At 37.9% G+C, this 27,842-nt stretch overlaps 1 protein-coding gene across 2 annotated transcripts in view; it reads right to left on the bottom strand.

Moving 5' to 3' along the window:
* Positions 1–27,571, bottom strand: part of DSTN (destrin, actin depolymerizing factor) — a 47,824-nt gene extending 20,253 nt beyond the window's left edge. The window contains exon 1 of one of the 2 annotated variants that reach the window (XM_090286023.1): positions 27,553–27,571. Coding sequence is in view for 1 of the 2 variants with exons in the window: in XM_090286022.1 (XP_090142148.1) it covers positions 27,274–27,276 (3 nt within the window). In the remaining variant the exon portion in view is untranslated. Of the gene's footprint in view, positions 1–27,273; positions 27,528–27,552 lie in introns of those variants that run through there. The other variant, XM_090286022.1, reaches the window with a different exon arrangement.
* Positions 27,572–27,842: the final 271 nt, after the last annotated feature.

Here is a 27,842-nt window from a genome sequence, read left to right on the forward strand (position 1 = left end):
GCCCACCCCATGGAGTGCCCATTCCAACTGGAGCTGCGAATGTGAGTTCCTTCTGTAGGCTTGAATAAAAAACTGTCAAGTCATTTTGGTAATAGCAGGTTGGATGCCTAAAGCTGCCTAAGTTTCAGCATCTGCACAGCAGGTGGCAGGCTATGCTCAGGGTTCAGCCTCACAGTCAGCTGGCCTAAGGGTCAATCTCATGTATAACGATGTCAAAAGCAATCAAGACTCTATGAGAGACCATAATGTATGGTACAGAGGGCTGTAACCGCTGTTTGGAGCCAGGACCAAAATACAGGCCCATAAGCCCTAACTGGCTGGTAAATGTGCCCCACATACCATACTGCCAGTCCCACACTCTGGAGGGTTTTAGAAGTAGAATAGGAATGCAAAGTACTCTTTGAAGCTGATGAAGCCTGCTTGCTCTGTGTAGCCCCAAAATCTTATCAGTAGAATGTGAAAACAAAATTTTTAAGAAAAAAGATGCATCTGGATTTCTATATGCCTTGGTGCTTCACAGTCTTGCCACCTATCTTCCTATGTTGATTTATGCTTCCCTTTGTTCTTACTCCCAACCACTTGGTGGAGGTCTGCATGCTTACGCCGTGCATTTCTGCAAGCAGCAAACTCAATAAAAACCCTGACTGAGAAAAGAGTGATCGGTGATCTATGAGAGACACTCACCCTTCTCTCTCCTCAAACAATACGTTTCTGAGTCAGTTCTTCCATCCGCGCCAAGGGAGCTGTGGGACAGGGAACCTCCCAAGACTCAACTACAAATGAGGACCCACATCATCCACAAGGGACATTCCTAAAGCAGCCAGCTGAGGAGATCAAGGAGACTGCACTATTGGGTCCCACAGGACATCCATTACATAAGGTCATCCCATAAAGACTGGGAGCAATATCTTATTTATCTTATACATAGAAACAAACACAAAAAGACAGCCAAAATAGGGAGGCAGGAAACAGGCCCTAAAAGAAAACACAGGAGGAATGTCCAGAAAATGGACTAAATCTATGAAAGAGTTCAAAGTAATGGTTTTAAGGATACTCAAGAAACTTAGTGAAAAATACAACAGCATGTAAAAAGACACAGAAATCATGGAAAAGAATCAGTCAGAAATGAGAATACCATATGTGACATCTAGAATACACTGGAGTAAATAAAAATACACAGGGGGGAAAAAGTAGATTGGATGAAGCAAAGGATCAGATCATTGATTTAAAAGACAAGGCATGGAAAAAAAAAAACCCACCCAATCAGAACAGCAAAATGGAAAAATAATTTTTAAAAAAAAGGATAGTTTAAGGGAACTTCGGGACAACATGAAATGTAACAGCATCTGCATCATAGGGGTAACCAGAAGGAGGAGAAAGAGGGATCGAGAACCATTTGAAGAAATAATAACTGAAAAACTTCCCAAACTTGGTGAAGGAAAAGAAACTAAAAAGTAAAGGGATGAAAAAAAGACACTTCATGCAAATGGAAAATTTTTTTAAAAAGCTGCGGTAGCAATACTTATATACAGCAAAATACTTTAAAACCAAGGATTTAGTAAGAGACAAAGACACTGCATAATGATAAAAGGAGCAATCCAACAAAAAGATATAACTTGTAAACATTTATGCACCCAACAAAGGAACATTCAAATAATTAAAGCAAATCTTGATGGTCATAAAAGAAAGACTGACACTAACACACTCATTGTAGGGTATCTTAACACTCTATTGATGTCAATGATCTTCCAGATTGAAGATTAACAAGGAAACTGTGGCCCTAAATGACACACAAAGATTTAATTGCTATCCTCAGAGCATTTCATCCCAAAGCAGCAGAATATACATTCCTTACAAGTGCACATGGAATATTCTCTAGGATAGATCAAATGTAAAGACACAAAGTAAGTTTCAATACATTTAAGAAGACTGAAATCATACCAAGCATCTTCTCTGACCGTAATGTTATGAAACTAAAAATTAACCACAAGAAAAAAATACATAAAGTCACTGAGGCTAAATAACATGTAATTAAACAATGAATAGGTTAACAATGAGATCAAGGGGAAAATATCAAAAGTTACCTCGAAATAAGTGAAAATGTGAACATTAACAAGCCAAAATCTATGGGACACAGTGAAAGCAGTCAAAAGAGTAAAATTCAGAGCATTACAAGACTAACTTAGAAAATGAGAAAAAAAACTCAAATAAACATTCTAAATTTAAACTTAAGAAATGGGAAAAACAAAAACAAAACAACAAAGCCCAAAGTAAGTAGAAGGAAGGAAATAATAAAGATCAGAGCAGAAATAAGCAAAATAGAATCCATAAAAACAATACAAAAGATTAATGAATACAAGAGCTGGTTCTTTGAAAAGAAAAACAAGATTGACAAACCTTTAACCAGACTCAACAAAAACAAGTACAAAAAAGAGGACCCCCCCAAAATACAATCAGAAATAAAAAAGGAGAAGTAAAAATGACACCAAAGAAATACAAACAATTATAATAAAATATTACAAACAAATATATGCCAATAAATTGGATGATCTGGAAGAAATGAATAAATTCATACAATCTTGCAAAACTGAATCAGGAAAAATCACAGAATCTGGACAGATTATAAGTAGTGAAATTGAAGCAGTAATAAAAAAAACTCACAACAAATAGAAGTCCTGGACCAGATGGCTTCATGGGTGAATTTTACCAAACATTCAAAGAACTAACACCTCTCCTCTTCAAACTATTCCAAAATATTCAAGCAGACGGAAGACACTCAAGCTCATTTTATGAGGCCAGCATTATATTAATTTCAAAACCAGATAAAGACAATACAAAGAAATGAAATTGTAAGCAAATATCCCTGGTGAACACGGATGATAAAATCCTCAACAAAATATTAGCAAACTGGATCCAGCAATACGTCAAAAAGATCATACACCATGATCAACTGGGGTTTATTCTGGGGATGCAAGGTTGGTACAATATCTGCAAATCTATAGATATGATATACCACATAAACAAAATGAAGGATAAAAACCACATGATCATATCAATAAATGCAGAAAAAGCATCTGATAAAATCCAGCACCCATTTACACTAAAAACTCTCAACAAAGTGAGAATAGAGGGAAAATACTTAAACATAATAAAAGCCATATAGAACAAACCATAGCCAACGTCAGAGTAAATGAGCAATAACTATAAGTATTTCCCTTAAGATCAGAAATAAGACAGAGATGTCCACTTAAACACTCTTATTCAACACAGTATTGAAAGTCCTAGCCACAGCAATTAGAAAAGAAGAAATAAGAGGCATCCAAATTGGAAAGGAGGAAGTAAACTGTCATTATTCATAGATGACATGATACCGTACATAGAAAACCCTTAAAAGCTCCACCAAAAAGCTACTACAGCTAATAAATGAATTTGGCAAAGTAGCGGGATACAAAAGTAATGTTCAGAAATCAGTAGCACTTCTATACACTGATACTGAAATTAGCAGAAAGAGAAATTAAGAAAATAATCCCATTTACTATTGCAACAAGAAATGTAAGGTATTACGAATAAATTTAACCAAGGAGGTTAACAGACCTATACCTGGAAAACTATAAGACATTGATGAAAAAACATAGGAAGATAAAAATAAGTAGAAACATATACCATGTTCATGGATTAAAATAATTAAGATCATTAAAGTGTCCACAGTGCCCAAAGCAATCTACAGATTCAATGAAATTCGTATTACAATACCAATGGCATATTTCACAGATCTAGAACAAATATTCCAAAAACTTATATGGAACCAAAAACCACAAAAAGACTAAGCAATCTTGAGAAAGAAGAAAAAAGTTGGAAAGATGACAAACCTGATTTCAAACTATACTACAACACCATTGTAATCAAAACAACCTGGTACTGGCATAAGAACAGACATACAGATCAATTAAACAGAACAGAGAGCCCAGAAATAAACACATACCTATGTGGTCAATTAATATTTGACAAAGGACGCAAGAGTATAAAATGGAGTAAAAATAGTTTCTTCAATAAATGGTATTGGGAAAACTGGACAGGTGTATGCAAAAAAAAAAAAAAGAAGAAGAAGAAGAAGAAGAAGAAGAAAGAAAAGAAAAAAGAAACAAGACCACCAACTTACACCATACACAGAATAAACTCAAAATGGATTAAAGACTTAAATGTTAAGACTCAAAACCATAAAAATCCTAGAAAAAAAGATAGTAAAATACTGGATGTCTCTCGGAGCAATACTTTTGGCAAAATGTCTCCTAGGGTAAAGGAATAAAGGAAAAAATAAACAAATGACACTGCATCAAATTATGAAGCTTTTAAAAAGCAAAAGAAACCATCAACAAAATGAAAAGGGAACCCACTGAATGGGAGAACATATTTACCAATTATACATATGATAAAGGGTTAATTTCCAAACTATATAAATAACTTATACAATTTAACACCAAGACAAGCAATCCAATTAAAACATGGGCAAAGAACCCAAAGAGGACATACAGATGGCAAACAGAAATATGAAAAAATGATCAATGTCACTAGCTATCAGAGAGATGCAACTGAAAACCGCAATAAGATATCACCTCCCATGTGCCAAAATGGCTGTCAATAAATCACTGAGCAAGTGTTGGTGAGAATGTGGGGGAAAGGGAACCCAAGTGCACTGTTGGTAGGAACACAGACTGGTGTAGCCACTGTGGAAAACACTATGGAGAAGCCCCCCAAAATTAAAAATGTAACTATCTTTTGACACTGCAATCCCACTTCTGGGAATATATCCTCAACATCCCGAAATACTAACCAGATAGACTACATGCATCCCTATGTTTGGAGCAGTGTTATTTACAGTAGCCAAGATCCAGAAACAGCACAAGTGCCCATCAGTAGATGAGTGTATGAAAAAGCTGTGGTACATTTACACAATGGAATATTACGCAGCCATAAAAAAGAAGGCAGTTTTATCTGTAACGACAGCATGGATATACCTGAAGATTTTATGCTAAGTGAAATAAGCCAGTCAGAGAAATCAAATACCATATGATCTAATGTACAAAATAACTGATGAATGAAACAAATAGGCATGGACACATGGAACTGACAGCTGTCAGAGGGAAGGTGGGGAACCAAGTGAAAGCAGGTGAAGGGATTAGCCAACGAACATATATGGTGAAGGCAGGGGCTGGGTGGAGGCAGGCAAAGCGGGGGGAAATGGGGACATCCGTAAGAGTGTTAACAATTTTAAAAAGGAAAGAAAACTTTAGGATATTCAGGTGGAAAAAAGAAAACAAACTCTTAAGCACATTTTATTGATCTCCCTTGGAATATTTTGGTCCTGATGACATTTACTATTACTGTCTTTATCCTGAAGATACAGAACTTCAGTACTCTGAAATAATGTTTGCAAATATTTATAATGATTCTACCTTGTTTTTTAGGCTCCTTATAACTGATTGATAGGAAACACTTGTAAAGATGGAAAAATTTCACACTACTTGATTTTTTAAATGACAACTCACTGTTATCAATCACATGGAAATATGAATGTCCTCTTGATAATAAAATTAAAAAACTTTTCTTTTAGCTATCATTAACAATATAACATTATATTCATTTTAGGTGTATAACATGATTCATTAATTATATATATTGCTAAATGATCACCACAATAAGCCTAATTAACATACATCACCATACACCGTTACAATTTTTTTATTTGTAATGAGAACTTTTCAGATTTACTCTTAGCAACTTTCAAATATTATATACAGTACCATTAACTATAGTCACCATGGTGTACATTACATCCCCATGACTCATTTATTTTGTAACTGGAAGTTTGTACTTTTGACTACCTTTACCCATTTTGCCCATCCTCTACTCACTGCCTCTGGCAACCACAAATCTATTATCTGTATTTGTAAGTTTGGGATTTTTTTTTTTAGTGTGTTTTGTGTTTAGATTCTACATATTAGTGAGATAATCTTTTGTTGAGTGTTTTTGTTTCCTTTTGATAAATAACCAGAAGTGGGGTTACTAGAACATATTGTAGTTCTATTTTTAATTTTTTTCCTGTTTTCCATAATGGCTACACACAAGGGTTCTCTTTTCTCCACATACTCACCAATACTTTTTATTTCTTGTCTTTTTGATAACAGCCATTCTAACACATGTAGTCAATTAATTTATAACAAAGAAGCCAAGAATATACAGTGAGGAAAGGTCAGTTTCATCAATAAATGGGATTGGAAAAACTGGACAGCCACGCGCAAAAGAATGAAACTGGACCACTACTTTAAACCATACACAGAAATTAACTAAAAATGGATTAAAGACTTAAATGTAAGACCTGAAATCATAAAATTCCTAAAAGAAACCACAGGTTGTAAACTCTGACACAGATCTTGGTGATGATTTTGGAGGTTCTACACCAAAAGCAAAAGCAACAAAAGCAAAAAAAAAAAAAGTGGGACTACAACAAACTAAAACACTTATGCAAAGCAAAAGAAACTATCATTTTGTTGATAGTTTCTATCTAACAAATGGGAGAAAATACTTGCAAATCGTGTGTCTGATAAGGGGTTAAGATCCAAAATATAGGAAGAACTTACAACTCAATAGCAAAAAAACCCAGACATTCCAGGATTTGAATAGACATTTTTTCCAAAGAAGACATACAGAGATGGCCAACAGGTACATGAAAAGGTGCTCAGCATCAACAATCATCAAAGAAATGCAATGCAAACCACAATTAGATACCACCTTAACTCTTAGTATATTTATCAGTTCCTTCTGCCCAACATATACACACAATACCCTATCTACCCAGAATTGTGAAGCTGCATAATGAATATTTACTTAATCAATACAAGTTCTCTACTTCATGTTCTGTTTTAAAAGTCACAAACTCATACTTCTTTATTTTTAAATATGTCTGATATGCGAGTATCACTTACTTTCAGGGTAAATGCTAGGTAAGAGCCATTAATATATACAGAAATCAATATGCAAAGAACATAACCATTAAGAAATCAACATCCCATAAAACACATGGACACATTTCAAAATTTCTGAAATCTACACCCTTGTTAAATAACCTTTTGATTTTGCAGTTCAAAAAAACAAAAAAGCACTCTTTAATAAGAATGTATCTATTAGTTGTTTTACACAAGATAGAGTGACTGTTTCAAGCATTTATCAATATTGGGAAAAGGTCTAAAATATTCTACCTCATTCTTAAGACAGGAAATTTACAAAAGAATACATTCAAACCTCAGTTCTCAAACATCTCCCATCTCAAACATTCAGTTCTTGACCAAGTTGATCAACCAAAAAAATGTCTCAGTTGTTGGATCTCGACTCAACAACACTTTCACAAAGATGTGTTTATTTCCTTCCTTCCTTCCTTCCTTTCTTTTCTTTTAAGGATTTTAATTTTTTTCCTTTTTTTCAGAGAGCGGAAGTGAGGGGAAAAGAGAGGGAAAAGAGAGAAACATCAATCAGTTGCCTGCCCCCAGCTGAGGACCTGGCCTGCAACCCAGGCATGTGCCCGACTGGAAATCGAATGGGCAACCCTTTGGTTCGCAGGCTGGCGTTCAATCCACTGAGCAACACAACCAGCCAGGGCTGATAACCTGTATTTCTAAAAGGAAAAAAATTATTTGGTTTTCAAACAAATCACTTCTCAAACAGCCTTCCAGAATGAATTAAGTTCCAGAACTAGCCTTCCTCAACTGGGGATGGAATACTACTCACCATAAAAAGGAACAAATTGACGATGTACTAATGCCTTTTGCTAAGTGAAAAGAAGCAAGATACAAAGGGTATAACTGGATGATCCCATTTATATGACATTCCTGCAAAGGTACAACTATAGCAAGAATTAACATGGGGAAGTTATTCTGGAGTGAAGAAACTATTCTATACTTTGATTGTGGTGGCAGTTATACAACTGTATACATTTCTCAAAACTTACAGAAAGACACAGAAACAACCTAAGTGTCCTTGACTGATATTGGGTAAAGAAAATATGGCACATATATATTAGGTTAGCCAAAAAGGGTTTTTCCATAAGATGGCTCTAGTAGTGCTTAGTTGTCTCTAACTTCATTTGAAACAATTTTGTTAGACTGTATTGTGACAGTTGTCATATCAACATGGATTTAAATAACCTATTTCTGGTCAAGAAGGGGGTGTTGGTGAACACCCCTCACCTCTGCGCACAATTGCAGCAACAAAATACAACTGGACTACAAAACAAATATATCCAGAATTGTCAGAAAATCAAGCTGTGTGGAAGCCCAATAACCAAGGATTTAAAGAAGCCACATTCATCTAGATGGATAACAGAGGCAAAGATGCAAAAAGGCGATGGAAGGCACAAAGACAGAAACACGCGGTCCCACATCCATGAGGTGGAAAAAAAATGGGAGGAATACCTTGCGAGCAAGGGATCCCAGCCCTAATTCAGACCACTCAGCCCAGGATTCCAGCACCAGAAAGTTAAGTCCCCATAGGTTCTGGCTGTAAAAATCTGTGGGGGTTGGGGCAGCATAAGAAACAGCAGGATTCTTAAGAGACACCTCGTAAAGGGTTCACAATGGACTTAGGACTCATGTAGACCCACCCACTCCGGAATGCAGCACCATGGCAACAGCTAGAAGAACACCAGTGGCATATGGAGAGAAAGTGAAGCGGGAGTACTGGGAGACAGCTTCCTTCCGGAGAAAACTCGAGGGGCCAGGCAGTGGTACTGTCCCCTCTCCAAGCCCTCTCCAACACAGAGCAACAGAGCACTAACATGGGTTGCCCTGTCCTGGTGATTACCTAAGGCTCTACCTCATACAACTTAACAGTGAGCTTTTCTACAACAGACCACACTAAAGAGACAGGGAATCAAAGCAGTTCTACCTAATACAGAGGAACAAACACAGGGAGGCTGCCAAACTGAGGAGGCAAAAAAATATGGCCCAACTAAAGAACAGAACAAAACTCCAGAAAAAGAACTAAATGACATGGAGATAAGCAACCTATCAGATGCACAGTTCAAAACACTGGTTATCAGGATGCTCAAAGAACTCATCGGGTACTGCAACAGTGTTTAGAAGACCCAGGCAGAAATGAAGGTTGCATTAAGTGATATAAAGAAAAATCCACAGGGAACAAACAATGGAGGGGATGAAGCCAAGAATCAAATCAATGATTTGAAACGTAAGGAAGAAAAGGCATTCAATCAGAACAGCAGGAAAAAAATTTTTCAAAAATAAAACAAGGATAAGTTTAGGAACCCCTGGGAAAACTTTAAACATGCTTACATCCAAATCATAGGGGTGCTAAAAGGAGAAGAGGGAGAGCAAGAAATTGAAAACTCATTTGAAAAAAATCATGAAAGACTTAGGGGACTTCCAGCCAAGATGGAGGCGTAGACAGACACAACTGCATCTCCCTCCACAACTAAGAAGGAATACAACTACCTCAAAACTAGAAACAACCAGAAGTTCCAGGAAATCAGAGTGCATGGAAGTCTAGCAAACAAAGTATAAAGAAGAAATACTCATCCAGACAGGTAGGAGGGGCGGAGTCGGGGCAGAGAGGACGCGGTGTGGTGGCAGCAGCTGCAGGCCAGCAGGAAGTGCAGTCACACGTTTTAAAACGTCAGGAGGGACTCCTGGGGAGCATTCCCAGCTCCTAAAAGGACCTCGCAGCTCACTGTCGCAGCGCTGGGGAAAATCAAGCCTCATTGCTTCTAACTGTGCAGACCAGTGGGGGTTGAGGTGGAGGCAGAAACTGCCAGTCTCAGCAGAGCCTGCTTGTTTAAAGGGCCCCCACGGTCCTAGAACGTCCGCAGAGTCACCCACTCTGGGAACGATGGCCAGGACAGCACTGCGCCAGTCCAGTGCAGAAGTGGGAGAGGTGCTTGGAAAAGGAGTAAGTGCTGGGCAGGCGGCATTGTTCCCTCTCGGAACCCTCCCCTACATACAGCATTACAACGTGGTGAAACAGGTCACCCTGTACTGATGAATCCCTAAGGCTCAGCCCCTTACAACCTAACAGGAGCAACAGCTCTACCTGGGACACGGACGCAAACAAACACAGGAGCCTGTCAGAATGAGGAGACAGAGAAGTATGGCCCAAAAGGGGAACAGATCAAGGTTCCAGTGGGAGAACTAAGCGATGAGGAGATAGCCAACTTCATAGATGAGGAGACAGATAACCTAACAGATGCAGAGTTCAAAACACTGATGATAAAGATGCTCACGGGCTTGACATATATGCTTGAGTAAGGCAAATGCATAAGAGAAAACGTGAAGGCTATGCTAAGTGAAACTAAGGAAACTCTACATAAAACCAATGGTGAAGGGAAGGAAACCGGGGTTCAAATCAATGATTTGGAACATAAGGAAGAAAAAAACAGTCAACCAGTGTAGAATGAGGAAGCAAGAATTGAAAAAAATGAGACTTCCCAAATTTTGCCAAAGAAATGGACATACAGGTCCGGGAAGCATGGAGGGTCCCAGGTGAGCTGGACCCAGAGGGGACCACACCAGGACACATCATGATTGAGATGCTAAAGGTAAAAGAGTCCTGGGGGCAGCAAGAGAGAGGCGGAGAGTTGCCTACAGGGGGATGTCTATAGGACTATCAGCTGATTTCTCAGAGGACACTTTGCTGGCAGGAAGGGACTGGCAAGCAGTATTCAATGTGATGAAAAGTAACCTACAACCAAGATTACTCTATCCAGCAAAGCTATCATTTAGAATGGAAGGGCAGGTGAAGTGCTTCCCAGACAAGGTGAAGCTAAAGGAGTTGATCATCACCAAACCATTATTATATGAAATATCAAAGGACTTACTTAAGAAAAAGACCAAAACTATGAACACTAAAATGACAACAAACTCACAACTATCAACAACTGAATCTAAAAAAGAAAAACAAAATCCAACTAAGCAAACCAGAATAGGAACAGAATCATAGGTATGAGGATCATTTGGAGGGTTATCAGCTGGAAGGGGGAAGGGGGAGAAATGGGGAAAGGGTGCAAGAATTAAGAAGCATAATTGGTTGGTACAAAATAGACAGGGTGATGTTAAGAATAATATAGGGACGGGTGAAGCCAAAGAACTTATATGCACAACCCATGGACATGAACTAAGGGGGATGAGACTGCTGGAGGGAAGTGGGGTACTGGGCAGAGGGGAGCAAAAGGGGAAATACTGGAAGTACTATAACAACATAATCAATAAAATATACTTTAAAAAAAAGAAAAGAAAAAAATAATGAAAGAAATCTTTCCTAATTTGGTGAAGGAAATAGACATACAAGTCCTGGGAGCACAAGAGTCCCAAACAAGCCAAACCCAAAGACACATCATAATTAAAATGCCGAAGGTTAAAGATAAAGGGAGAATCTTAAAAGCAGCAAGAGAATAGCAGAGTTACCTACAAAGGAGTTCCCATAATACTGTCAGCTGAGTACTCAAAATAAACTTTGCAGGCTAGAGAGGACTGGCAAGAAGTATTCAAAGAGATGAAAAGCAAGGACCTACAACCTAGATTACTCTATCCAGCAAAGCAATCATTTAGAATGGAAGGGTAGATAAAGTGCTTCCCAGGCAAGGTAAAACTAAAGGAGTTCATTATCACCAAGCCATTATTATATGAAATGTTAAAGGGAATATATAAGAAAAAGAAGATTAAAACAATGAAAATTAAACTGACAATAAATCCATAATTATCAATAATTGAATCCAAATAACAAACTAAGCAAACAAGCAGAACAGGAACAGAATCATAGATATGGATATCAGTGTGGAGGGAGAAGGGGGAGAATGGGAGGAAAGCTACAGGGATTAAGAAGCAGACATTGGTAGGTACAAAATGGACAGGGGACTGTTAAGAACAGTACAGATAATGGAGTAGTCAAAGAACTTACATGCATGACCCATGGACACAGATTAAGAAGGGGCATTGCTGGAGGGAATGGGGGTACTAGGTGGAGAAAGACAAAGGGGGAAAAATTGGGACAACTGTAATAGCATAATCAATAAAATATACCTTAAAACCTTATCAAAATTGGTGCATTTTTGTTAGCCATTTTAATATTGAAAATGGAAGAAAATATACAACATTTTAGGCATATTTTGCCTCATTATTTCAAGAAAAGTGAAACAACGCAACTGATATGGGGAAAAAAATAGTGCCTTGTATGGAAAAGGTGCTGTGACTGAGTGAAAGTGTCAGAAGTGGTTTGCGAAGTTCAGTGCTGGACTGTTCTCACTGAACGATGCTCCAAGGCAGGATAGACCAGTTGAAGTTCATAGTGATCAAATAAAGATTTCATTAACAAAGAACAATCAATGTCCTACTTCATTGGAAAGCCAACATACTCAAAATATCCAAATCAATAAAGTTATTGGTGAAAATGAAAAAAGTGTCTTATTTTATGGAAAAACCTAAACAGACTTTTTGGCCAACTCAATGCATGGAAGACTACTCAGCCATGAAAAAAGCATTACCATTTGCAACAACATGGATGGATCCTGAGAGCATCATGCTAAGTGAAGTAAGTCAGGTCAAAAAAGACAAGAATTGTATGATTTCACTCATATGAGATATAAAACAGAAATCAACAACTGAACAAATAAACAAACTCATAGACACAGACAACAGTATGGTGGTTACCAGAGAGGAAGGGAGGTGGGAGAGTATAGAGTGGGTAAAGGGGGTCAAGCATATAGTAATGGAAGGAGATTAAACTCTGGATGGTGAGTAAACAATGCAATATAGTGATGATGTACTATGGAATTGCAAACCTGAAAACTTAACGAAAGTAACCCCAATAAATTTAAATTTTAAAGAACGGTGGATTTTACTTCATGCAAAGTATTTTAGATGGAAAAATTATACACCTAATCTTTTTTTTCAAGAGCAACAATATAAAAATATTCTATCCTCCTTTGAGAAAGACCATTTTGAACACACAAATAAAAGTGATTTTCAACTTTTTCATCTCATGACACAAATAATCTGCAGCACACCAAAAATATATTTTTTGCAAATCTGACCAAAAAATAGGTATAATTTTGATTAATTCATACCAGACTGCTAATGTTATGTTGGCTGCTGTCATTTTTTAATTTAAAAATCTAAGGAAAGAGAGGTCACTGTCCCTGACTAAACAGTCAGGTATTGCATATTTTAAAAATTCTTGCGGCATACCCATTGAAAACCGCTGAGCTAAAGGTAAAAGAATTCTTCTTGGTTTAACGATTTGGCTTCTCTCTGCATGACTAACATGTCAGTAAACCTAAGGAAGCAGATTTGATGTTGTTTGTTAACTGACCTACCTCTGTTCCATGGTCACATTCAGTTTTTCTAAGCCCTACCAATTCCTCCCTAAATGTGGATTTCAAATCTATTTCTTCTCATCTCTTCTTGAAATCTCATTAATACTCCCCAAACTAAAAATCTTCATGAATTCCCATGCATCTACAGTATTAAGTCCATATTCACTAACAGGGCATAAAAAAGCCATTAATCATCCAAACCAACCTACTTTTTCAGATTCATCAATTTGGCCATTTATATCAAGAGCCTTAAAATAATCCAAACCCTCTGACTCTTTAACTCAGCAATCCCATTTTGAGAAATTTATTCTGGGGAAATAATCTTCATAATACTGAAGAACAGACAATCCAAATAAATAAAAACAGAAGAATTGCAAAGAAAATTATAGTATATCCACAGGATCATTTCCTAAGATCCATTAAAATGTTCACAGAAACTTTTTAATGACATGGGAAATATTTATGATTTAAGTGAAAATAGTAGAGAGAAGAGGAATTTTATCCCTAACAGTGGGAATATAAGTGAATTTTATCTTCTCTCTAGTTTTCTGTGATTGAGCATATTTTTAAAATTAGAAATATATACACATACAAACTTTTCTATTTTGAAAAACAATACAAACGCAGGCAAAGATTTATGCACAAAGATGACAGCATTACTTAAAATACCGTATTTAAATTTAAGAAGAGGATAATTTATTATCATCACTGTACATGCAGGATATTATTAACCAATTTAAGCACTTCTTACAGATATAGTTAATGCCATAAAATTCATCAATTAAAGTGGAAACTCAGTGGGTTTTAGAATATTCACAAAGTTGTTATGTACATCTATCACCACAATCTAATTTTACAATATTCTGCGCAGCGCCAAATTTGTGAGCAATCACTCCTTTTTCCCACTCTTAACCCACCCAAGACCTAGCCAACCATGAATTTACTTTCTGTCTCCATGGATCTGCTTATCCTGGATATTTTATATATGTGAATCATACAACATGTAGTCAGTTTTTTATACTGGCTTTTTTCATTTAGCATGTTTTTCAAAGTTCATCCATGTTATAGCATGAATCATTACTCTATTTCTTTTTTGTTTGTTTAAAGACTTTTATTTATTTACTTAAAGAGAGAGGGGAAGGAAAGGAGAAGGAGAGGGAGAGAAATATCAATGTGTGGCTGCCTCTCCCGTGCCCCCAAACTGGGGACCCAGCCCACAACCCAGGCATATGCCCTGACTGGAAATTGAACCAGAAACCCTTTGGTTCGCAGGCTGGCGCTCAATCCACTGGGCTACACCATCCAGGGCTCCATTTCTTTTTATTGCCAAATAATATTCTATTGTATGAATATACAACATTTACCTATCTAATCATCAGTTGATGGACATTTAGGCTGTTTCCACTTTTGGTGTATTATGAATACATTCATGTACATGTTTTTATGCAGACAGATGCTTTCATTTTGTTTGGGTATATAATTAAAATAGGTATGAAATTGCTAGGTCATATGGTAACTCCCAAGCTGAACTTAAGGAACTGACAAACCGTTTTCCAAAGTGACTGCACCATTTTATGTTCCCATCAGCAATATACAAGGGTTCCACCTTCTCCATAGCCTTGCCCACATTTTCTTACTTTTGTCTTTTTTATTACTGCCATCTTAGTGAGTGTGAAGTATCTCACTGTGGTTTTCATTTGCCTTTCCTAATAGCTGATTTGAGCATCTTTTCACGTGCTTATTTACCACTTGGCATTTCTTTAAGAAATGTCTACTCAAAGTCTTTCGTCCATATGATTAGGTCATCTTTGCACTGTTGAGTTGTAAGAGTCCTTCATGTATTCTGAATACAAGTTCCTTGTCAGACATAGGATTTGCAAATATTTCCTCCCATTCAGTGGGTTCTTTTCACTTTCTTTGATGCAAAAAAGTTTTTATTTCTAATCAAGTCCAATTTACCTATTTTTCTTTTGTCACTGGACGTTCTAGGTGCCTTGAAAGGCCAGAAAAATTGGCCAAATTACATTCACAAATAGTCATGCCTATGTTTTCTTCTACAAGTTTTACATCTTTAACTCTTAAATTTAAGTATATAACATATTTTAAGTTAAATTTTCCATATAGTGTGAAACAGGCATCCAAATCCATTCTTTTGTATGTAAATATCCAGTTGTCCCAGTACCATTTGTTGAAGACACTATTCTTTCCACCAATGAATTAGGTTGTTGCCCTTGTCACTTTGGGATATGGAAAATAAAGAATATAAAACTGTTACAGATGAACTCAACTGTGTAAGAAAAATCTGAATTGGTAGTCCCAGATACTCACTTTTTTACTTATTTTCATTATAGTACTTATTACAATCTGTAATTACCTTATTCAGGTTTTTTTAACTTATTTCTTACTTGTCTCCCCCATTATAATGTATACTTCATAGGGACAGGGACTCTGTCATGTATAATCAGAGCCTAAACATCGCTGATACGTTCTGTGACTTTAAACAAAACGACATATAATGAAACCAATTTTAACACAGGCTAATTGATATAAACAAGAGTTAAGTTCCTCAATCAATATTAGAATGAAATGACATGAAATGAGGACCTGCTGTATCTGGCTCCTAAAAGACACATAACAACCATTTATTGAAAGAATTAACATATATTTAAAATGCCCTAGAAGAAAATATCCCAAATGTTAACATTTTGGTTGGAATTGCAACTAAATTTTTTCTTAAGGTTCTACAATGAACATAATTATAATAATCAAATATAAAGTTAAGGTATTTTAAAGATTTATAATATTTCTGGATCAATTTGTTATTCCTCAAAGTTGTAAGAACCTCAATTTTTGCCAGCTTATTTTATTTTAGCTTCTTTTATAGGTCCCCAACACAACGACACCACCAATTTACCTACTAGTCAGGTCTAAATCTTAGTAGTTATCCTTGATGTCTTTCTTTTGCTTATGCCACGCATCCAAATTATCAATGTCCTGTCAGTGCTATCCCCCCAAATTACAGCTGACCTTTGAACAACATAAATTTGAACTACACAGGTTCACTTATGAAGTATTTTTTCAATAAATACCTGTACTGTCTTTGATTCACAGTTGGGAGTCAAAAATGCAGAGGGCTGACTGTATGCGCTGATTTAAACCATTTAATATAGGAGTCTTGAGCATCCATGGATTATGGTATCTGAGGGGGATCCTAGAACCAATCCCCCAAATTCTAAGAGTAGTTAAGTTTTGGGGGACTCAAAAGTCATACGTGGATTTTCAACTGTGCAGGAGTCAGTGTCCCCAACCCTTGGTTGTCCAAGGGTCAACTGTGTATCTAATTACTTCCCCATTAACCATCCTAATCCAAGCTACTACACCATCAATCACCTGAATAATAGCAATAGTTTGCCCTTCCCCCCATTTGTACTTCTCCATACATGAACCACAGGGATAAATCATAGCCCACCCCACTACTTAACACCTTAACACTTACCCCCCACCACAAACCCAGTGGTTTCCTGGGGTAGTCAGAATAAAATTCAAATTCTTCACCTTGGCCTGAAGGTTCTTTCTGTTCTAGCTCTTTCCTACAATCCATTTCCTAATTCTCTCCCCTTCTCAGTGAATTCTAGTTACACAAATCTTTTTTGTCCCTGGCATGTCAAGCTCATTCTCTTCTCAAGGACTTTCTACTTACAGAGTTACATCTGCCTGAAATGTTTTTTATAGAGACTGCTCTTACTTACCATGAGAGTTTTAGCTCAAACGTCACCTAAAAGGCCTTCCTTAACAATCTAGCTAAAAGATTGTCTCATATAATCTTATCATTTTTTTCCCTCTTTTCCCTCACATTAGAATATAACTTCCACAAGGAAAGGACTTTGTGTTCTTTGTTTTTCAGTACCATATCCCTAGTACTTGGATCAGTTCTTGACCTATCAAATTTCTCAACTATTTACTGAATGGTTGCTATTTTAAACCCTCAAGGCAGTGAAGAACTCTATTTGATTCTTCATTAATTACTTCAGGAAAAATGTAAGTTTATTTAACTCTCTAATAACTAAGAGATTTTTTATCAAGAATCAAGTCAACTGACAAATCAAATTTAGAAGTTAGTCATAAAGAAATAATGATTCCAAGTAAAATAATATTAAAGAAATAATAAAACTATTGAAAACATGTTCCAATGCACTCCTCCCACCCATTTCATTTTACCTCAAGCATGTATTGATGTAATCAGAATATAAAAGGGAAAAAAAAAGACTGATAATCTAATTAGGATCCAAGGTTGTTTAATGTTGGTACGGATCAGGCACTGCTTTAAACTAGTTATATGCATTGCCCAAATTGTTGTAGTGGTAGATACTACTAGCATTCCATATTTGGAGGAACGATGAAATTGAGGCAAGAACAATCAATGTCTTACTCAAGGTTATACAGTTAATAAGTGGCAGAGCCAAGATTCAAAAAAGCTAGGCAGCTTAACTCTGAGCCTATGCTCTTAACCACTACTTAGTACAGTTTAACAGGAATGATAACAATATCTACCTCACTGCATTGCTATAAGGACCAAATGAGATAAGGCAACACAATGCCTGATGAACAGTAAATACTTAAAAGCTATCTAAGATAGCATTATTTATTTCAAGTGCTTTCCTATGGTTCAGGATGCCTTAATGAGCATCAAATACCATTCAGTTTAATTTTTAAAAGAAGGGAACTCACTTTTACTGAGTAGTTTCTGTATTCCAGAATTATTTAAAGGTACTTATCCCAAAGGATTCTCACATCAGACTCAAATTAAAATGCAATGCACTATATAAAGTGGAGGCATTATTCAATTTAGTAGTTAAAACTCTTATTTCCACTGCATTAAAAAAAAAATGTATGTAGGAATGTTACAGAATGGGGGTTTCCAAAAAACCAGAGCCTTCGGGTTGGGGGATAGGGAAAGGAAACAGCTTTTAAGATGCCTTCACATGCCTGTGGCTAGTGGCTGGTGTCTTTGTTACGCAAATGGTTTTGGTTTTTCCAAGGCCCCAAGAAGATGGGAGGGGTCTTGACTATGGAATGGTACAGGAAGAGCACACAGAGCCTGCGCAAGGTTCTGTGAATGGTCAGAACTGGTTACCATGCCCACAGGACGCAGTCAGGGATTTAAAAATAAGCGGCAGACATTTTAGGGAGAGAACACCATGTGGCTTTGAAAGGAAAGGGAGAACTCCATGCAGTTTACAAGGAGCCTGGGAACTCCACGTGGTTCTGCATTAAGAGCTGGAGGGCACCACAACACAGGCAAAACCTCCCCAGTCAGGATCGAATGATTGGGAGCTGCCGGTAAAGCTAAACTGTCTGGAGAGTAGGAAAACTGTATCTCTGACTTTTCTAAAACTAGCCTGGTTTGGTAGGGGGAGGCAGAACTATGTGTATGTAGGTGTTTTAAAGAAAATAAGACTTAATGGCAAAAATCCGCAAATAATCTAAATCTATATAACCATTAAATAAACAATTCTCTTTATTTTCACCAAACTCTGGTATTAAGAGTTATGCTTCTAGCGGCGGGCAATCGGGCCCCTAATTACTGAACAGCCCGTGGGTTCTGTTTCAGTCAGAGCAGCCCGTGGGTTGTGTTACAGGAATAGAAAGTATAAAAATTAAAGTAATCCATCACCATGGGAACCTGTCCCTGTCATAGTTAAGAATGCCCTCTTCTTCACCTATTCATGTTCATTCAGTAACCTATGTTGTAGGCCTACTATGAGAGGCATCTTGCTACTGAAATACATAAACCCTCTCTTCGGTGCTAACAGCCTAGTTCCACAAAACATCTTAAGTGCCATAAAAGGAATTCATACGCTACCTTAGCACTGTTTCTTAGACATGTGCAGAAATGCAGAGCATGAACACCTGTGTTGGTTGATATCCATACTAACTTTCCCTTACAAATAGGCCAATCCACAAAGTCTGAGGCTAGTCCATTAAAGTGGCCACTAACCACATGTGGTTTAGTGATTTCATTAAATGTGGCTAGTGTGACTGAAGAACTGCATTTTTAATCATATTTCATTTTAATTAACTTAAATTTTAAAACTGATTATCAATTCCATTACTGGAAAACTTGTAAGTATACCCAGAGCAACTTAGGTATGTGATTCTGCTTTTTCAACAGTAAAATTTAAATCTAAATACATATCAAATATTTCTAATGAAAACTGAGCATTTCAACTGATGTGCTGTAGGTATAAAATATAGACTGACTTCAAACAACTTGTATGAAAAAAGGAATGTAACACGTCTCATTAATATTTATATAAATTAAATGTTGATATACTTCAGATATAATGAGTTAAATAAATTTTACCTTTCTCTTTTCTTTTTTAATGGGGCTACTAGAAAATTTAAAAGTACTTTGAGTGGTGAACACACAATGCAATATACAGATGAGGTATTACAGAACTGTACACTTGAAACTGATATACTTTTATTAACCAATGCCACCCCAATAAATTTAGTAAATTTTTTTCTAAAGTACATATGTAACTCATTTTATTTCTATTCAACAACACTAATCAAAAAACTCCTTCAACTTGCTAGGGGAAATCTTTTAAGTCAATCTTTGAAGCTCTGAAGCCCTGAGGAATTCTCAAACCATTGAAACCCTAGCAAGTTGAAGGAACCTTACCAGTATTTGCCTATGCTTTAGTTTTAGCTCTATTACTATTATATACCACCACCAACAAAAATGTGCCATGTGAAAGCACTTTAAAATAAACACTAATTACATTTAAAGTTGGCAATTTTCTGAAAGCAAGCCAAGATAGGAATATGGGTAGGAAATTAATCTTCCTTTGTTGTAATAAGGCAAATGGGAATAACACCCTATAGCAGTGGTTCTCAACCTTCCTAATTATGCGACCCTTTAATACAGTTCCTCACATTGTGGTGACCCCCAACCATAACTAAAGCATAGTGATTAATCACAAAAACAATATGTAATTATATATGTGTTTTCCGATGGTCTTAGGCGACCCCTGTGAAAGGGTCATTCAACCCCCAAAGGGGTCGCGACCCACAGGTTGGGAACCGCTGCCTTATAAAGTAATGCAAAAATGCTTGAAAGGAGTAAACAGTACTCCTTTGATATGATCCAAAAACACAATCGCAATGACAAAATTGTTTGTTTGTTTGTAATTCTCACCTAAGCATATGTTTCTTGATTTTAGAGAGAGAGGAAGGGACTAGGAGAGACAGTGATAGGGAGGGGGAGAGGAGGGGGAAGGGAGGGGGAGGGGGAAGGGAGGGGGAGGGGAGGAGAGGGAGAGGGAGATCAACTGGTTGTTCCCAACAGGGGAAGGAAGGGGAAGGAATCCACAACCTAGTTATGTGCCCTGACCAGGGATGCAACCTTTTGGCTAGGTAGGAAATGACACTCCAAACAACTGAGCCACTCAGCCAGGGCCAACAAATTAGTTTTAAATGTAGGTTTCCTGCTATAGTATGCACTGAAGTGTCTATGTTTAAAATGCTCATCCTGTGGTCTGTTGCAACAGAACAGAGTTCTTTGATGCTGGCTTCCCAGGTTTAAAAAGCCAAAATCTCAGCTTTTCGCAACTTCAACTAGAGATGAAAATGTGAATTTTAAGAATTTTAATTGCATTTTTACTTAAATCAATAGCTTTTTAAAGATCTACATAAAAATGTATTCTTAAATTTTAACATATCAAAGCAAATACATAAGCATTACAACATCAACTAGTGGGAGACTATCTTCAAGAATTAAAAATCACTACAGACTAAAAACTACTCAACTCTATGGGGATCACTGCAAAGAAGATTCCATAATGAATGTAAGTAACAACTTTATCAAAGCATTACTACCATGAAAACCCTGGCTGGTTTGGCTCAGTGGATTGAGCGTCGGCCTGCGAGCTAAGTGTCGCTGGTTCGATCTTCCAGTCAGGGCACATCAGAGAAGGAAAACTCTGACCCGAAAAAACCTCCGCTGCCTTGCGGCATACCTCTAAAGGGGAAAGGCTAAGGGAGTAAACCCCGACAGAAAATCCGGAGCCGGAGTCCCTAAGGCGGTTTGACGTTGTAGTCAACACCGGCAACTCCTGCGGCGCACCTGAAGCCAAGCTGTATTGACTCCGTCTTTCCCTTGGACCCTTCAGCTGCGAAGAGAGGGGGGGGTCTGCTGCATGGGCAACAGCAGACCCTCCATATCACCCTGCCCAGGCTCTGTAGCTTCAGCTTCACTGGAGAGGACACTACAGCGTCATCGCAAGATGTCGATTCAACACGGGAGGAGACAGATACCGTGTCACTCCCGAGTCGGACTGCACAGCCATTCTCGGCGGTGCAGATAGACTCTTAAGAAGCTACACCATCGTCTCTCGAGACGGACGGCTGCCGAGACTACCATGAACCAATCTGATGTTTTTCCTACTTCTCCCAATGAAAAATTTCAAAACAAAACAAAACAAAACAGGAGATAGCTTTTAAAAGCACAATTCCAAGTGAAATCACTTCTAATATTAAGACAAAAAGAAAGACGGGGACAGAAGAAAAGTTGGGATTAAAATATTTCTGAAGTGTTAAGATGTAAATCTTCATGGACAATCTAGAGAAGAATATTATGCTACAAGGGAAGGAAGCTCAAGATACTTCAGTAACAATCTTCTACTTATTTCTTTATCATGTTCTGTGGTTTAGATATGCAAACAGGGAACAGTACCTTCAGAGATTATTGCCAGTTGGGTTCCAGACCACTGAATAAAGCATCACGATAAAAAGCCAGCCATAATCTTTTTGCTGGTGGAGGGTCTTGCCTTCAATTTGTACAAAGCTCAACATATGTGAAGCGCAATAAAGCAAAGGTATGCCTATACAGTAAAAAGACTAGCCTAGTTTCTCAGACTAGAGAATTGCCCTATAGATAAAAGAAATGCACATATGTATTTGTTAAATTGTTTTTCAAAAGTTCAAAAAGTTTTCAAATTTCAAAAATGATGTTCATCTCAAAGTATCTTAAAGAAAATAGTTAATTATCATAAAAATACAAATGTTTAGAGTCTTCCTGTATATTGAGGTAAACACCATTTTGATCTAAACCAATTCTATTTATAAAAAATAGTCATGGTTATTTTGTTTTGCTTGTTTTGTCGTTGTTAATAAGACTATTTTTCAGAGACCTTTTAGGTTCACAGTAAAACTGGGCAGAAAGAGCATAGAGTTCTTATACAGCGTGTGTGTGTGTGTGTGTGTGTGTGTGTGTGTTTTAACATTTTGGCTAGATGAACTGCCTAGGAAAAAGGAAGGTGTATATATAAAGCAATGTATATTAACATCCAGGGCCCTTGGCAAAAATGAAATTCTATCCTAGATTACTCTGCATTCTACTACTACCAGGGCCTGACAATGGCAGGCGTCATAGAATTAAGAGAGTATTAAACTTTTCTTAGCAGCTTGAGAGGCTTAAAAAGAAACTAGGTGCTAAAAGAAACTAATATTAGTTCTTTGTGTGCAATTCAGGGCTTGACAATCACATTCTTGTTGACTTTCTTTTAATTCTGGATTTACTTGATGGCTCCACACATCAGTTTATATGAAGACATGATAAATATTTACACAATGTCAAGTTCACTGAATGTGCCTGCATGTAAAAATATAAGCTTCAATAAACATGAAAAGATACTCAACTAGTACTAATCAGAGAAATGCAAATTAAAGAATGAGAAGACATTTCACACCCATCAGATTGGCAAAGGTTTTAAGTGTCATAATAGCAAGTGGTAAAAAAGAAATGGAAAAACGCTCCTAAATGTAGATGATGGGATGGATGGATGCAAACTAGAACCACCGCTGGTACTGGGTAGGCTAAAAAGTCCGTATGGTTTTTCCAGTAAAATAAGACACATCTTTCATTTTTACCGATAACTTTACTGATTTGGATATTTTGAGCATGTCAAGCTATCTCCCGTGTGGTAGAATGTTGATTGTTCTCAGTTAATGTCTCGATTTAACTGCTATCAACTACAACTGGTCTACCCGACCATGGAGCATCTTCCAGAGAAAAATCTCCCGCATGAAACTTCGCAAACCACTTCTGACACATTCAATCAGTCACAGCACCTTCTCCATACGCTGCACAAATCTTTTTTTGCATTTCAGTTGCATTTTTATCTTTCTTGAAATAATAAAGCATAATATGCCAAAAATGTTGCATATTTTCTTCCATCTTCAATATTAAAATGGCAACACTAAAACGCACCAATTTTGAAATGCTTTTTTTTAAATGCACACTGATCCGACAGCTGTCACAATACAATCTAACAAAATTGTTTAGAATGAAGTTAAAGACAATTAAGCACTACTAGAGCCATCTTACAGAAAAACACAAACAAACTTTTTGTCCAACCCAATAAAATAAAAAAGACGTATGCGTCATCTCCAAACCAGGACTTCCACTTCTAGATATACACTAAGACGACACTCATGAGGGCTAGAGAAGCAATATATATAGTAATATGTAAAAATGGAAACCATCTACTGCAAAACAGTTTAAATGAACAAAAAAAGGAAAAAAAGGCAAAAAGTTAGGCAAATATTTTTTAGAGGAATGAGTAAACTTAATATAGTCATAAAATGGAAAGTATTCAGCAGTTAGAATAACCAGAGCAACTAAAACTAAAAATCACCCCCCAAACTAAGTCTAATTTTAAGTTGCAAAAAGATACACAAAGCATAATATTTATATAAAATTTAAAAACACATCAAGGCAATACAGTATATATTATTGCAAAGGCATATATGCATAGATAAAAATATGGAAATATTAATGACAATACAATACATTCATTTCAGGTGACTATGTTGATTTTACCTGAGCCCTGTGCTCCTAGAAAGCAGAGCCAATTAAGAAATCCACCCCCATAATTTTGTGTTCTGCAGAACAGGTAACAAAAGGATTTTGCCCTGGCTCACTGGGAGATAAAATCCCGTTCCTGTGCTTGTGTATCCTTAACAGTCCCAGGCTTACCAACCCCAGGTCCCCGTCTTTTTTTTTTTTTTTTTTTTTTGCGACATTCCTCATTAATTGATGCCTTCCCAACTGCAATAGCCTTTAAAAAAAAAAAACACATTTCTTTAATTGGCTAGTACATTATGTCTTCTATACTGAAGTGGGTGGTTATCCCTGGGGAGGGAAGGGACTAAGATAAGAAAGATGCATACTTAGATGTAACATAACCTGAAATATGGCAAAATGTAAACCTTTTTTTGTACAAAGGGACTTGTTATTCTGGGTAGTTTTCTGTTTAAAATGTTTCTAAATAAAATTTTTAATTATTTTAAAACTTGGTGTAGAGTCAGAAAAGGTCCCAAGTCAATCCTTTAGTCTATTTTCTGATATGTTAAATAGACACATAAACACATGCCCAACCTATTCCACTAGGCTGTTATAAGTAAAAGTGTTTTTGCTAATCATCAAGTGGTAGAATACATTTGTAATTCAGTCTAAGCCAATTACCTCAGTTTGTTAAGAGTAGCATTCTGATTAGGGTAAAGTTAAGGGTTAGATTTTCATGTAGACCTTTACTCTGTTTCAAGGGCAACACTACACTCCTACTTCCCAGAGAGCAATATAGCTATACTGCAAATGCACATACTATCAGTTACAAGAGGAGCTAGACAAGTCTATGTTATATCTCAACCCATACCCAACACAAGAACTACCAAGTAGATAACCCAAAGAACTTGGTGGGCAGGCTGGTAAACAATCTTTGTTTGAGGAAACTGGCAAGCCCAGCACACATGCACCAAAGTTTTGTTTGGAGTACGTAGATGTGGTTTTTTAGAGGGTAGGGCTTTTTTCCCCCTTTTACTGGTGCTTTTATTGGCAAAGTGAAACTTTGAAAACATGAAATCTCATCTTGAAGTGCCATGAGTGATCTTTTGAGTTGGTTTCAAACTGTTTTATTCCAAGGTGTTTCTAGAAGACTTGCTGAGTACCAGGAAGTGATTTTGTTAATGTAGAACAAAACCACCAACAGTTAAAATTTAACCTAAGATTTTTTTAAAAAAATGAACCAAGTATCTAACCAACAAATCTAAACAGTTTCAAATACAGAAGTGACATGCTTAAATCTGGGATAATAAAGGAATTTTCCACCTTCACAATATTCTCTAATAACTGGACTGAATAATGTTCTGTTCTCATGAGTCTAAATAAAATAACATTAGAAATGGTCAGTCTATATTCTGAACTTCCTTTACAAACATCCAAACAAGACTGGCTTTTAAGGTCTTGATCTCTACACTAAGTTTGAAACGTATTTGGAATCCCCCATCTTGATTTTTATTTCTCTCCTTTGCCAAGAACAAGTAAATAAAATATTCTTCATTTTGTTTGAATTATAGAAACATGGAAGCAAAGCTTAAAGCTTTAACTAAGCATTTAATTAAAGTTAAATTTTTTGGTCCTATTTTCAAACAGAAAATCAAGTCTGCAGTCTAATAAAAAAAAAAAAGAAAAAGAATGTTAAATCAGAGGACCCTAAAGCAGGTTCCAAAGCACTTTCATCAGAGCTGATAGTCTAACATTTATTAGAACTCAAAACTCTCAGATTAAAGTCTTTTAGGATAAAGTAGTATATATATTTATAATCTTAAAGAGGTTAAAAATTCTTAAAATGCTGATCCTCTTTGAAGCTTACAGAATTAAACCAAGAAGAACCAGAAACTGAGTATCAAATTTTAATTACATATCCTCCTTCATAAACTACTGATTAACCTCATTTCCTTCCACTGAGACAGCCTGTAATACCATAAGAAAACCAAAATTGTTTTTCAGTGAAAACATTTTGAATACAGATAAGCTGGTACCAACTGCTTCTAGGCAGATGTAAAAAACAGTGTAATATTTATAGCAAAGTCTGGTAAGCTTTTTTTTTGCCTGCAAATCATTGACCAAAAATGGTAATAGCGTGTGCAAATGTCCTACTTGACAAAATGCTCTACTTGATTGTCCCGTTAAGAATACTGTTTTACAGCAAACTGGAATTACAGCACAGAGAGAAAAATATGTAAATTAAGCAAACTATCCATCACATAGCATATACTAAGCATCTGTTTACTTTTTAGTAACTCGGATTAATGGATTTTTAAGTTTTTTCATTTGTTTTTATTAGCACCCCAGCATCGTGCCCACACCTTGCATGCTAAGTTCTGGCACAGCCAAACTGTTCACTCGTAAAAGAACATTTCTAACCATACATAAGAGATTGGGCAAGCGAGGGTTAAAAGAGACACTGCCAAGCTTGACAAGCACGAAGAGAGCGCTGCTGGAAGCTGATTGCCAGATACGACAAACAAAGCGGCTGCAAAGCCACCGTTCTTAATCATGCCAAGGTCATGCTCTAAGTGATCATTCCGCCCTCCAGGGTTGTTCAATAAAGGCCTTATTTTCCTTATCGAGATGGACAGACCTCACGGGCAAAACCCGCACGAGTGCCGGGCTTTGGGGAAACGAGCCCCAACAAGGCCCACTCCGGATTCTGACGCCCCCCCCCCCATCGACTTCATAACGGGAGGGACGGGCTCAAACCCCGCTAGTGGTACCCAGGCCCGGGCGGGAGGAACCACTGAAGCGACGCTCCGGGACAACGGTCAGGCAGCAGCTACGACCAACGTAGCAGCAGGGAAGCCGCCCCAAAACGAGGAGCCCAGCGGGTTCGCGGGCTGCAGACGCCCGAAACCTTCCCCAGTTGGTAGACAGCAGCGGGGCCCGGGGCCTTCCGGGGCGGGGTTGGCGGCGCTCGCCCCTCAAGCCGACCCCCGCGGCACCCCAAGCCCCGCCGCCCTCGTGCGTAAGCTCTCGCTTCGCGCTCCCTCGCACTCACCATCTTCGCCGAGGCGGTAGCAAGGACGCGGGGAAGGGAGTCGGCGGGTGCGGGGTCCGCGGAACGTCCTCCTCAGGGCAGCTGGACAGAGGTACAGAACAAGGAGCATACGCGGAGCGCGAGCCTACCAAGGGGCGGGCGCGCCTACGCGCGCCTCGGGCCCAAACACGACAATGCGCACGTCACGCGCTCTCCGCCGTTGCTCCGCAACCGATTGGGCTAGTGACGCCCCGCCCAGACGGCGTGGTGGACTGCCCGCGGGTGGGAGGATTTCCTCACCTGCTGGAGACCGATCCCCTCTCAGCAGCTCAGGTCTAATGGGAGGGGCGGAGAGGGGGTTCTCTCTCTCTATCTCTCTCTCTCCCCGCCTCTCTCTTCTGCTATGGACAAGGAGGCGGAGTTTGGGCCGGCACCTGCAGGCGAGGGGCGGGCAAAGAATGTCGCGGGCGGGTGACGCAACTCCCCCCGAGAGGTTGGGTCACATAGGGCCCCGCCCACAGTGAAGCCTTTGGCCTTACAAGGAAGTAGCCACCTGGCCAGGTGTGCGTCGCCGCTAAGGGGTGGGGCCT

This window comes from Furipterus horrens, unplaced genomic scaffold (assembly GCF_987537825.1).
Source record: "Furipterus horrens unplaced genomic scaffold, mFurHor1.1.pri manual_scaffold_8, whole genome shotgun sequence".
Lineage (NCBI taxonomy): Eukaryota > Metazoa > Chordata > Mammalia > Chiroptera > Furipteridae > Furipterus > Furipterus horrens.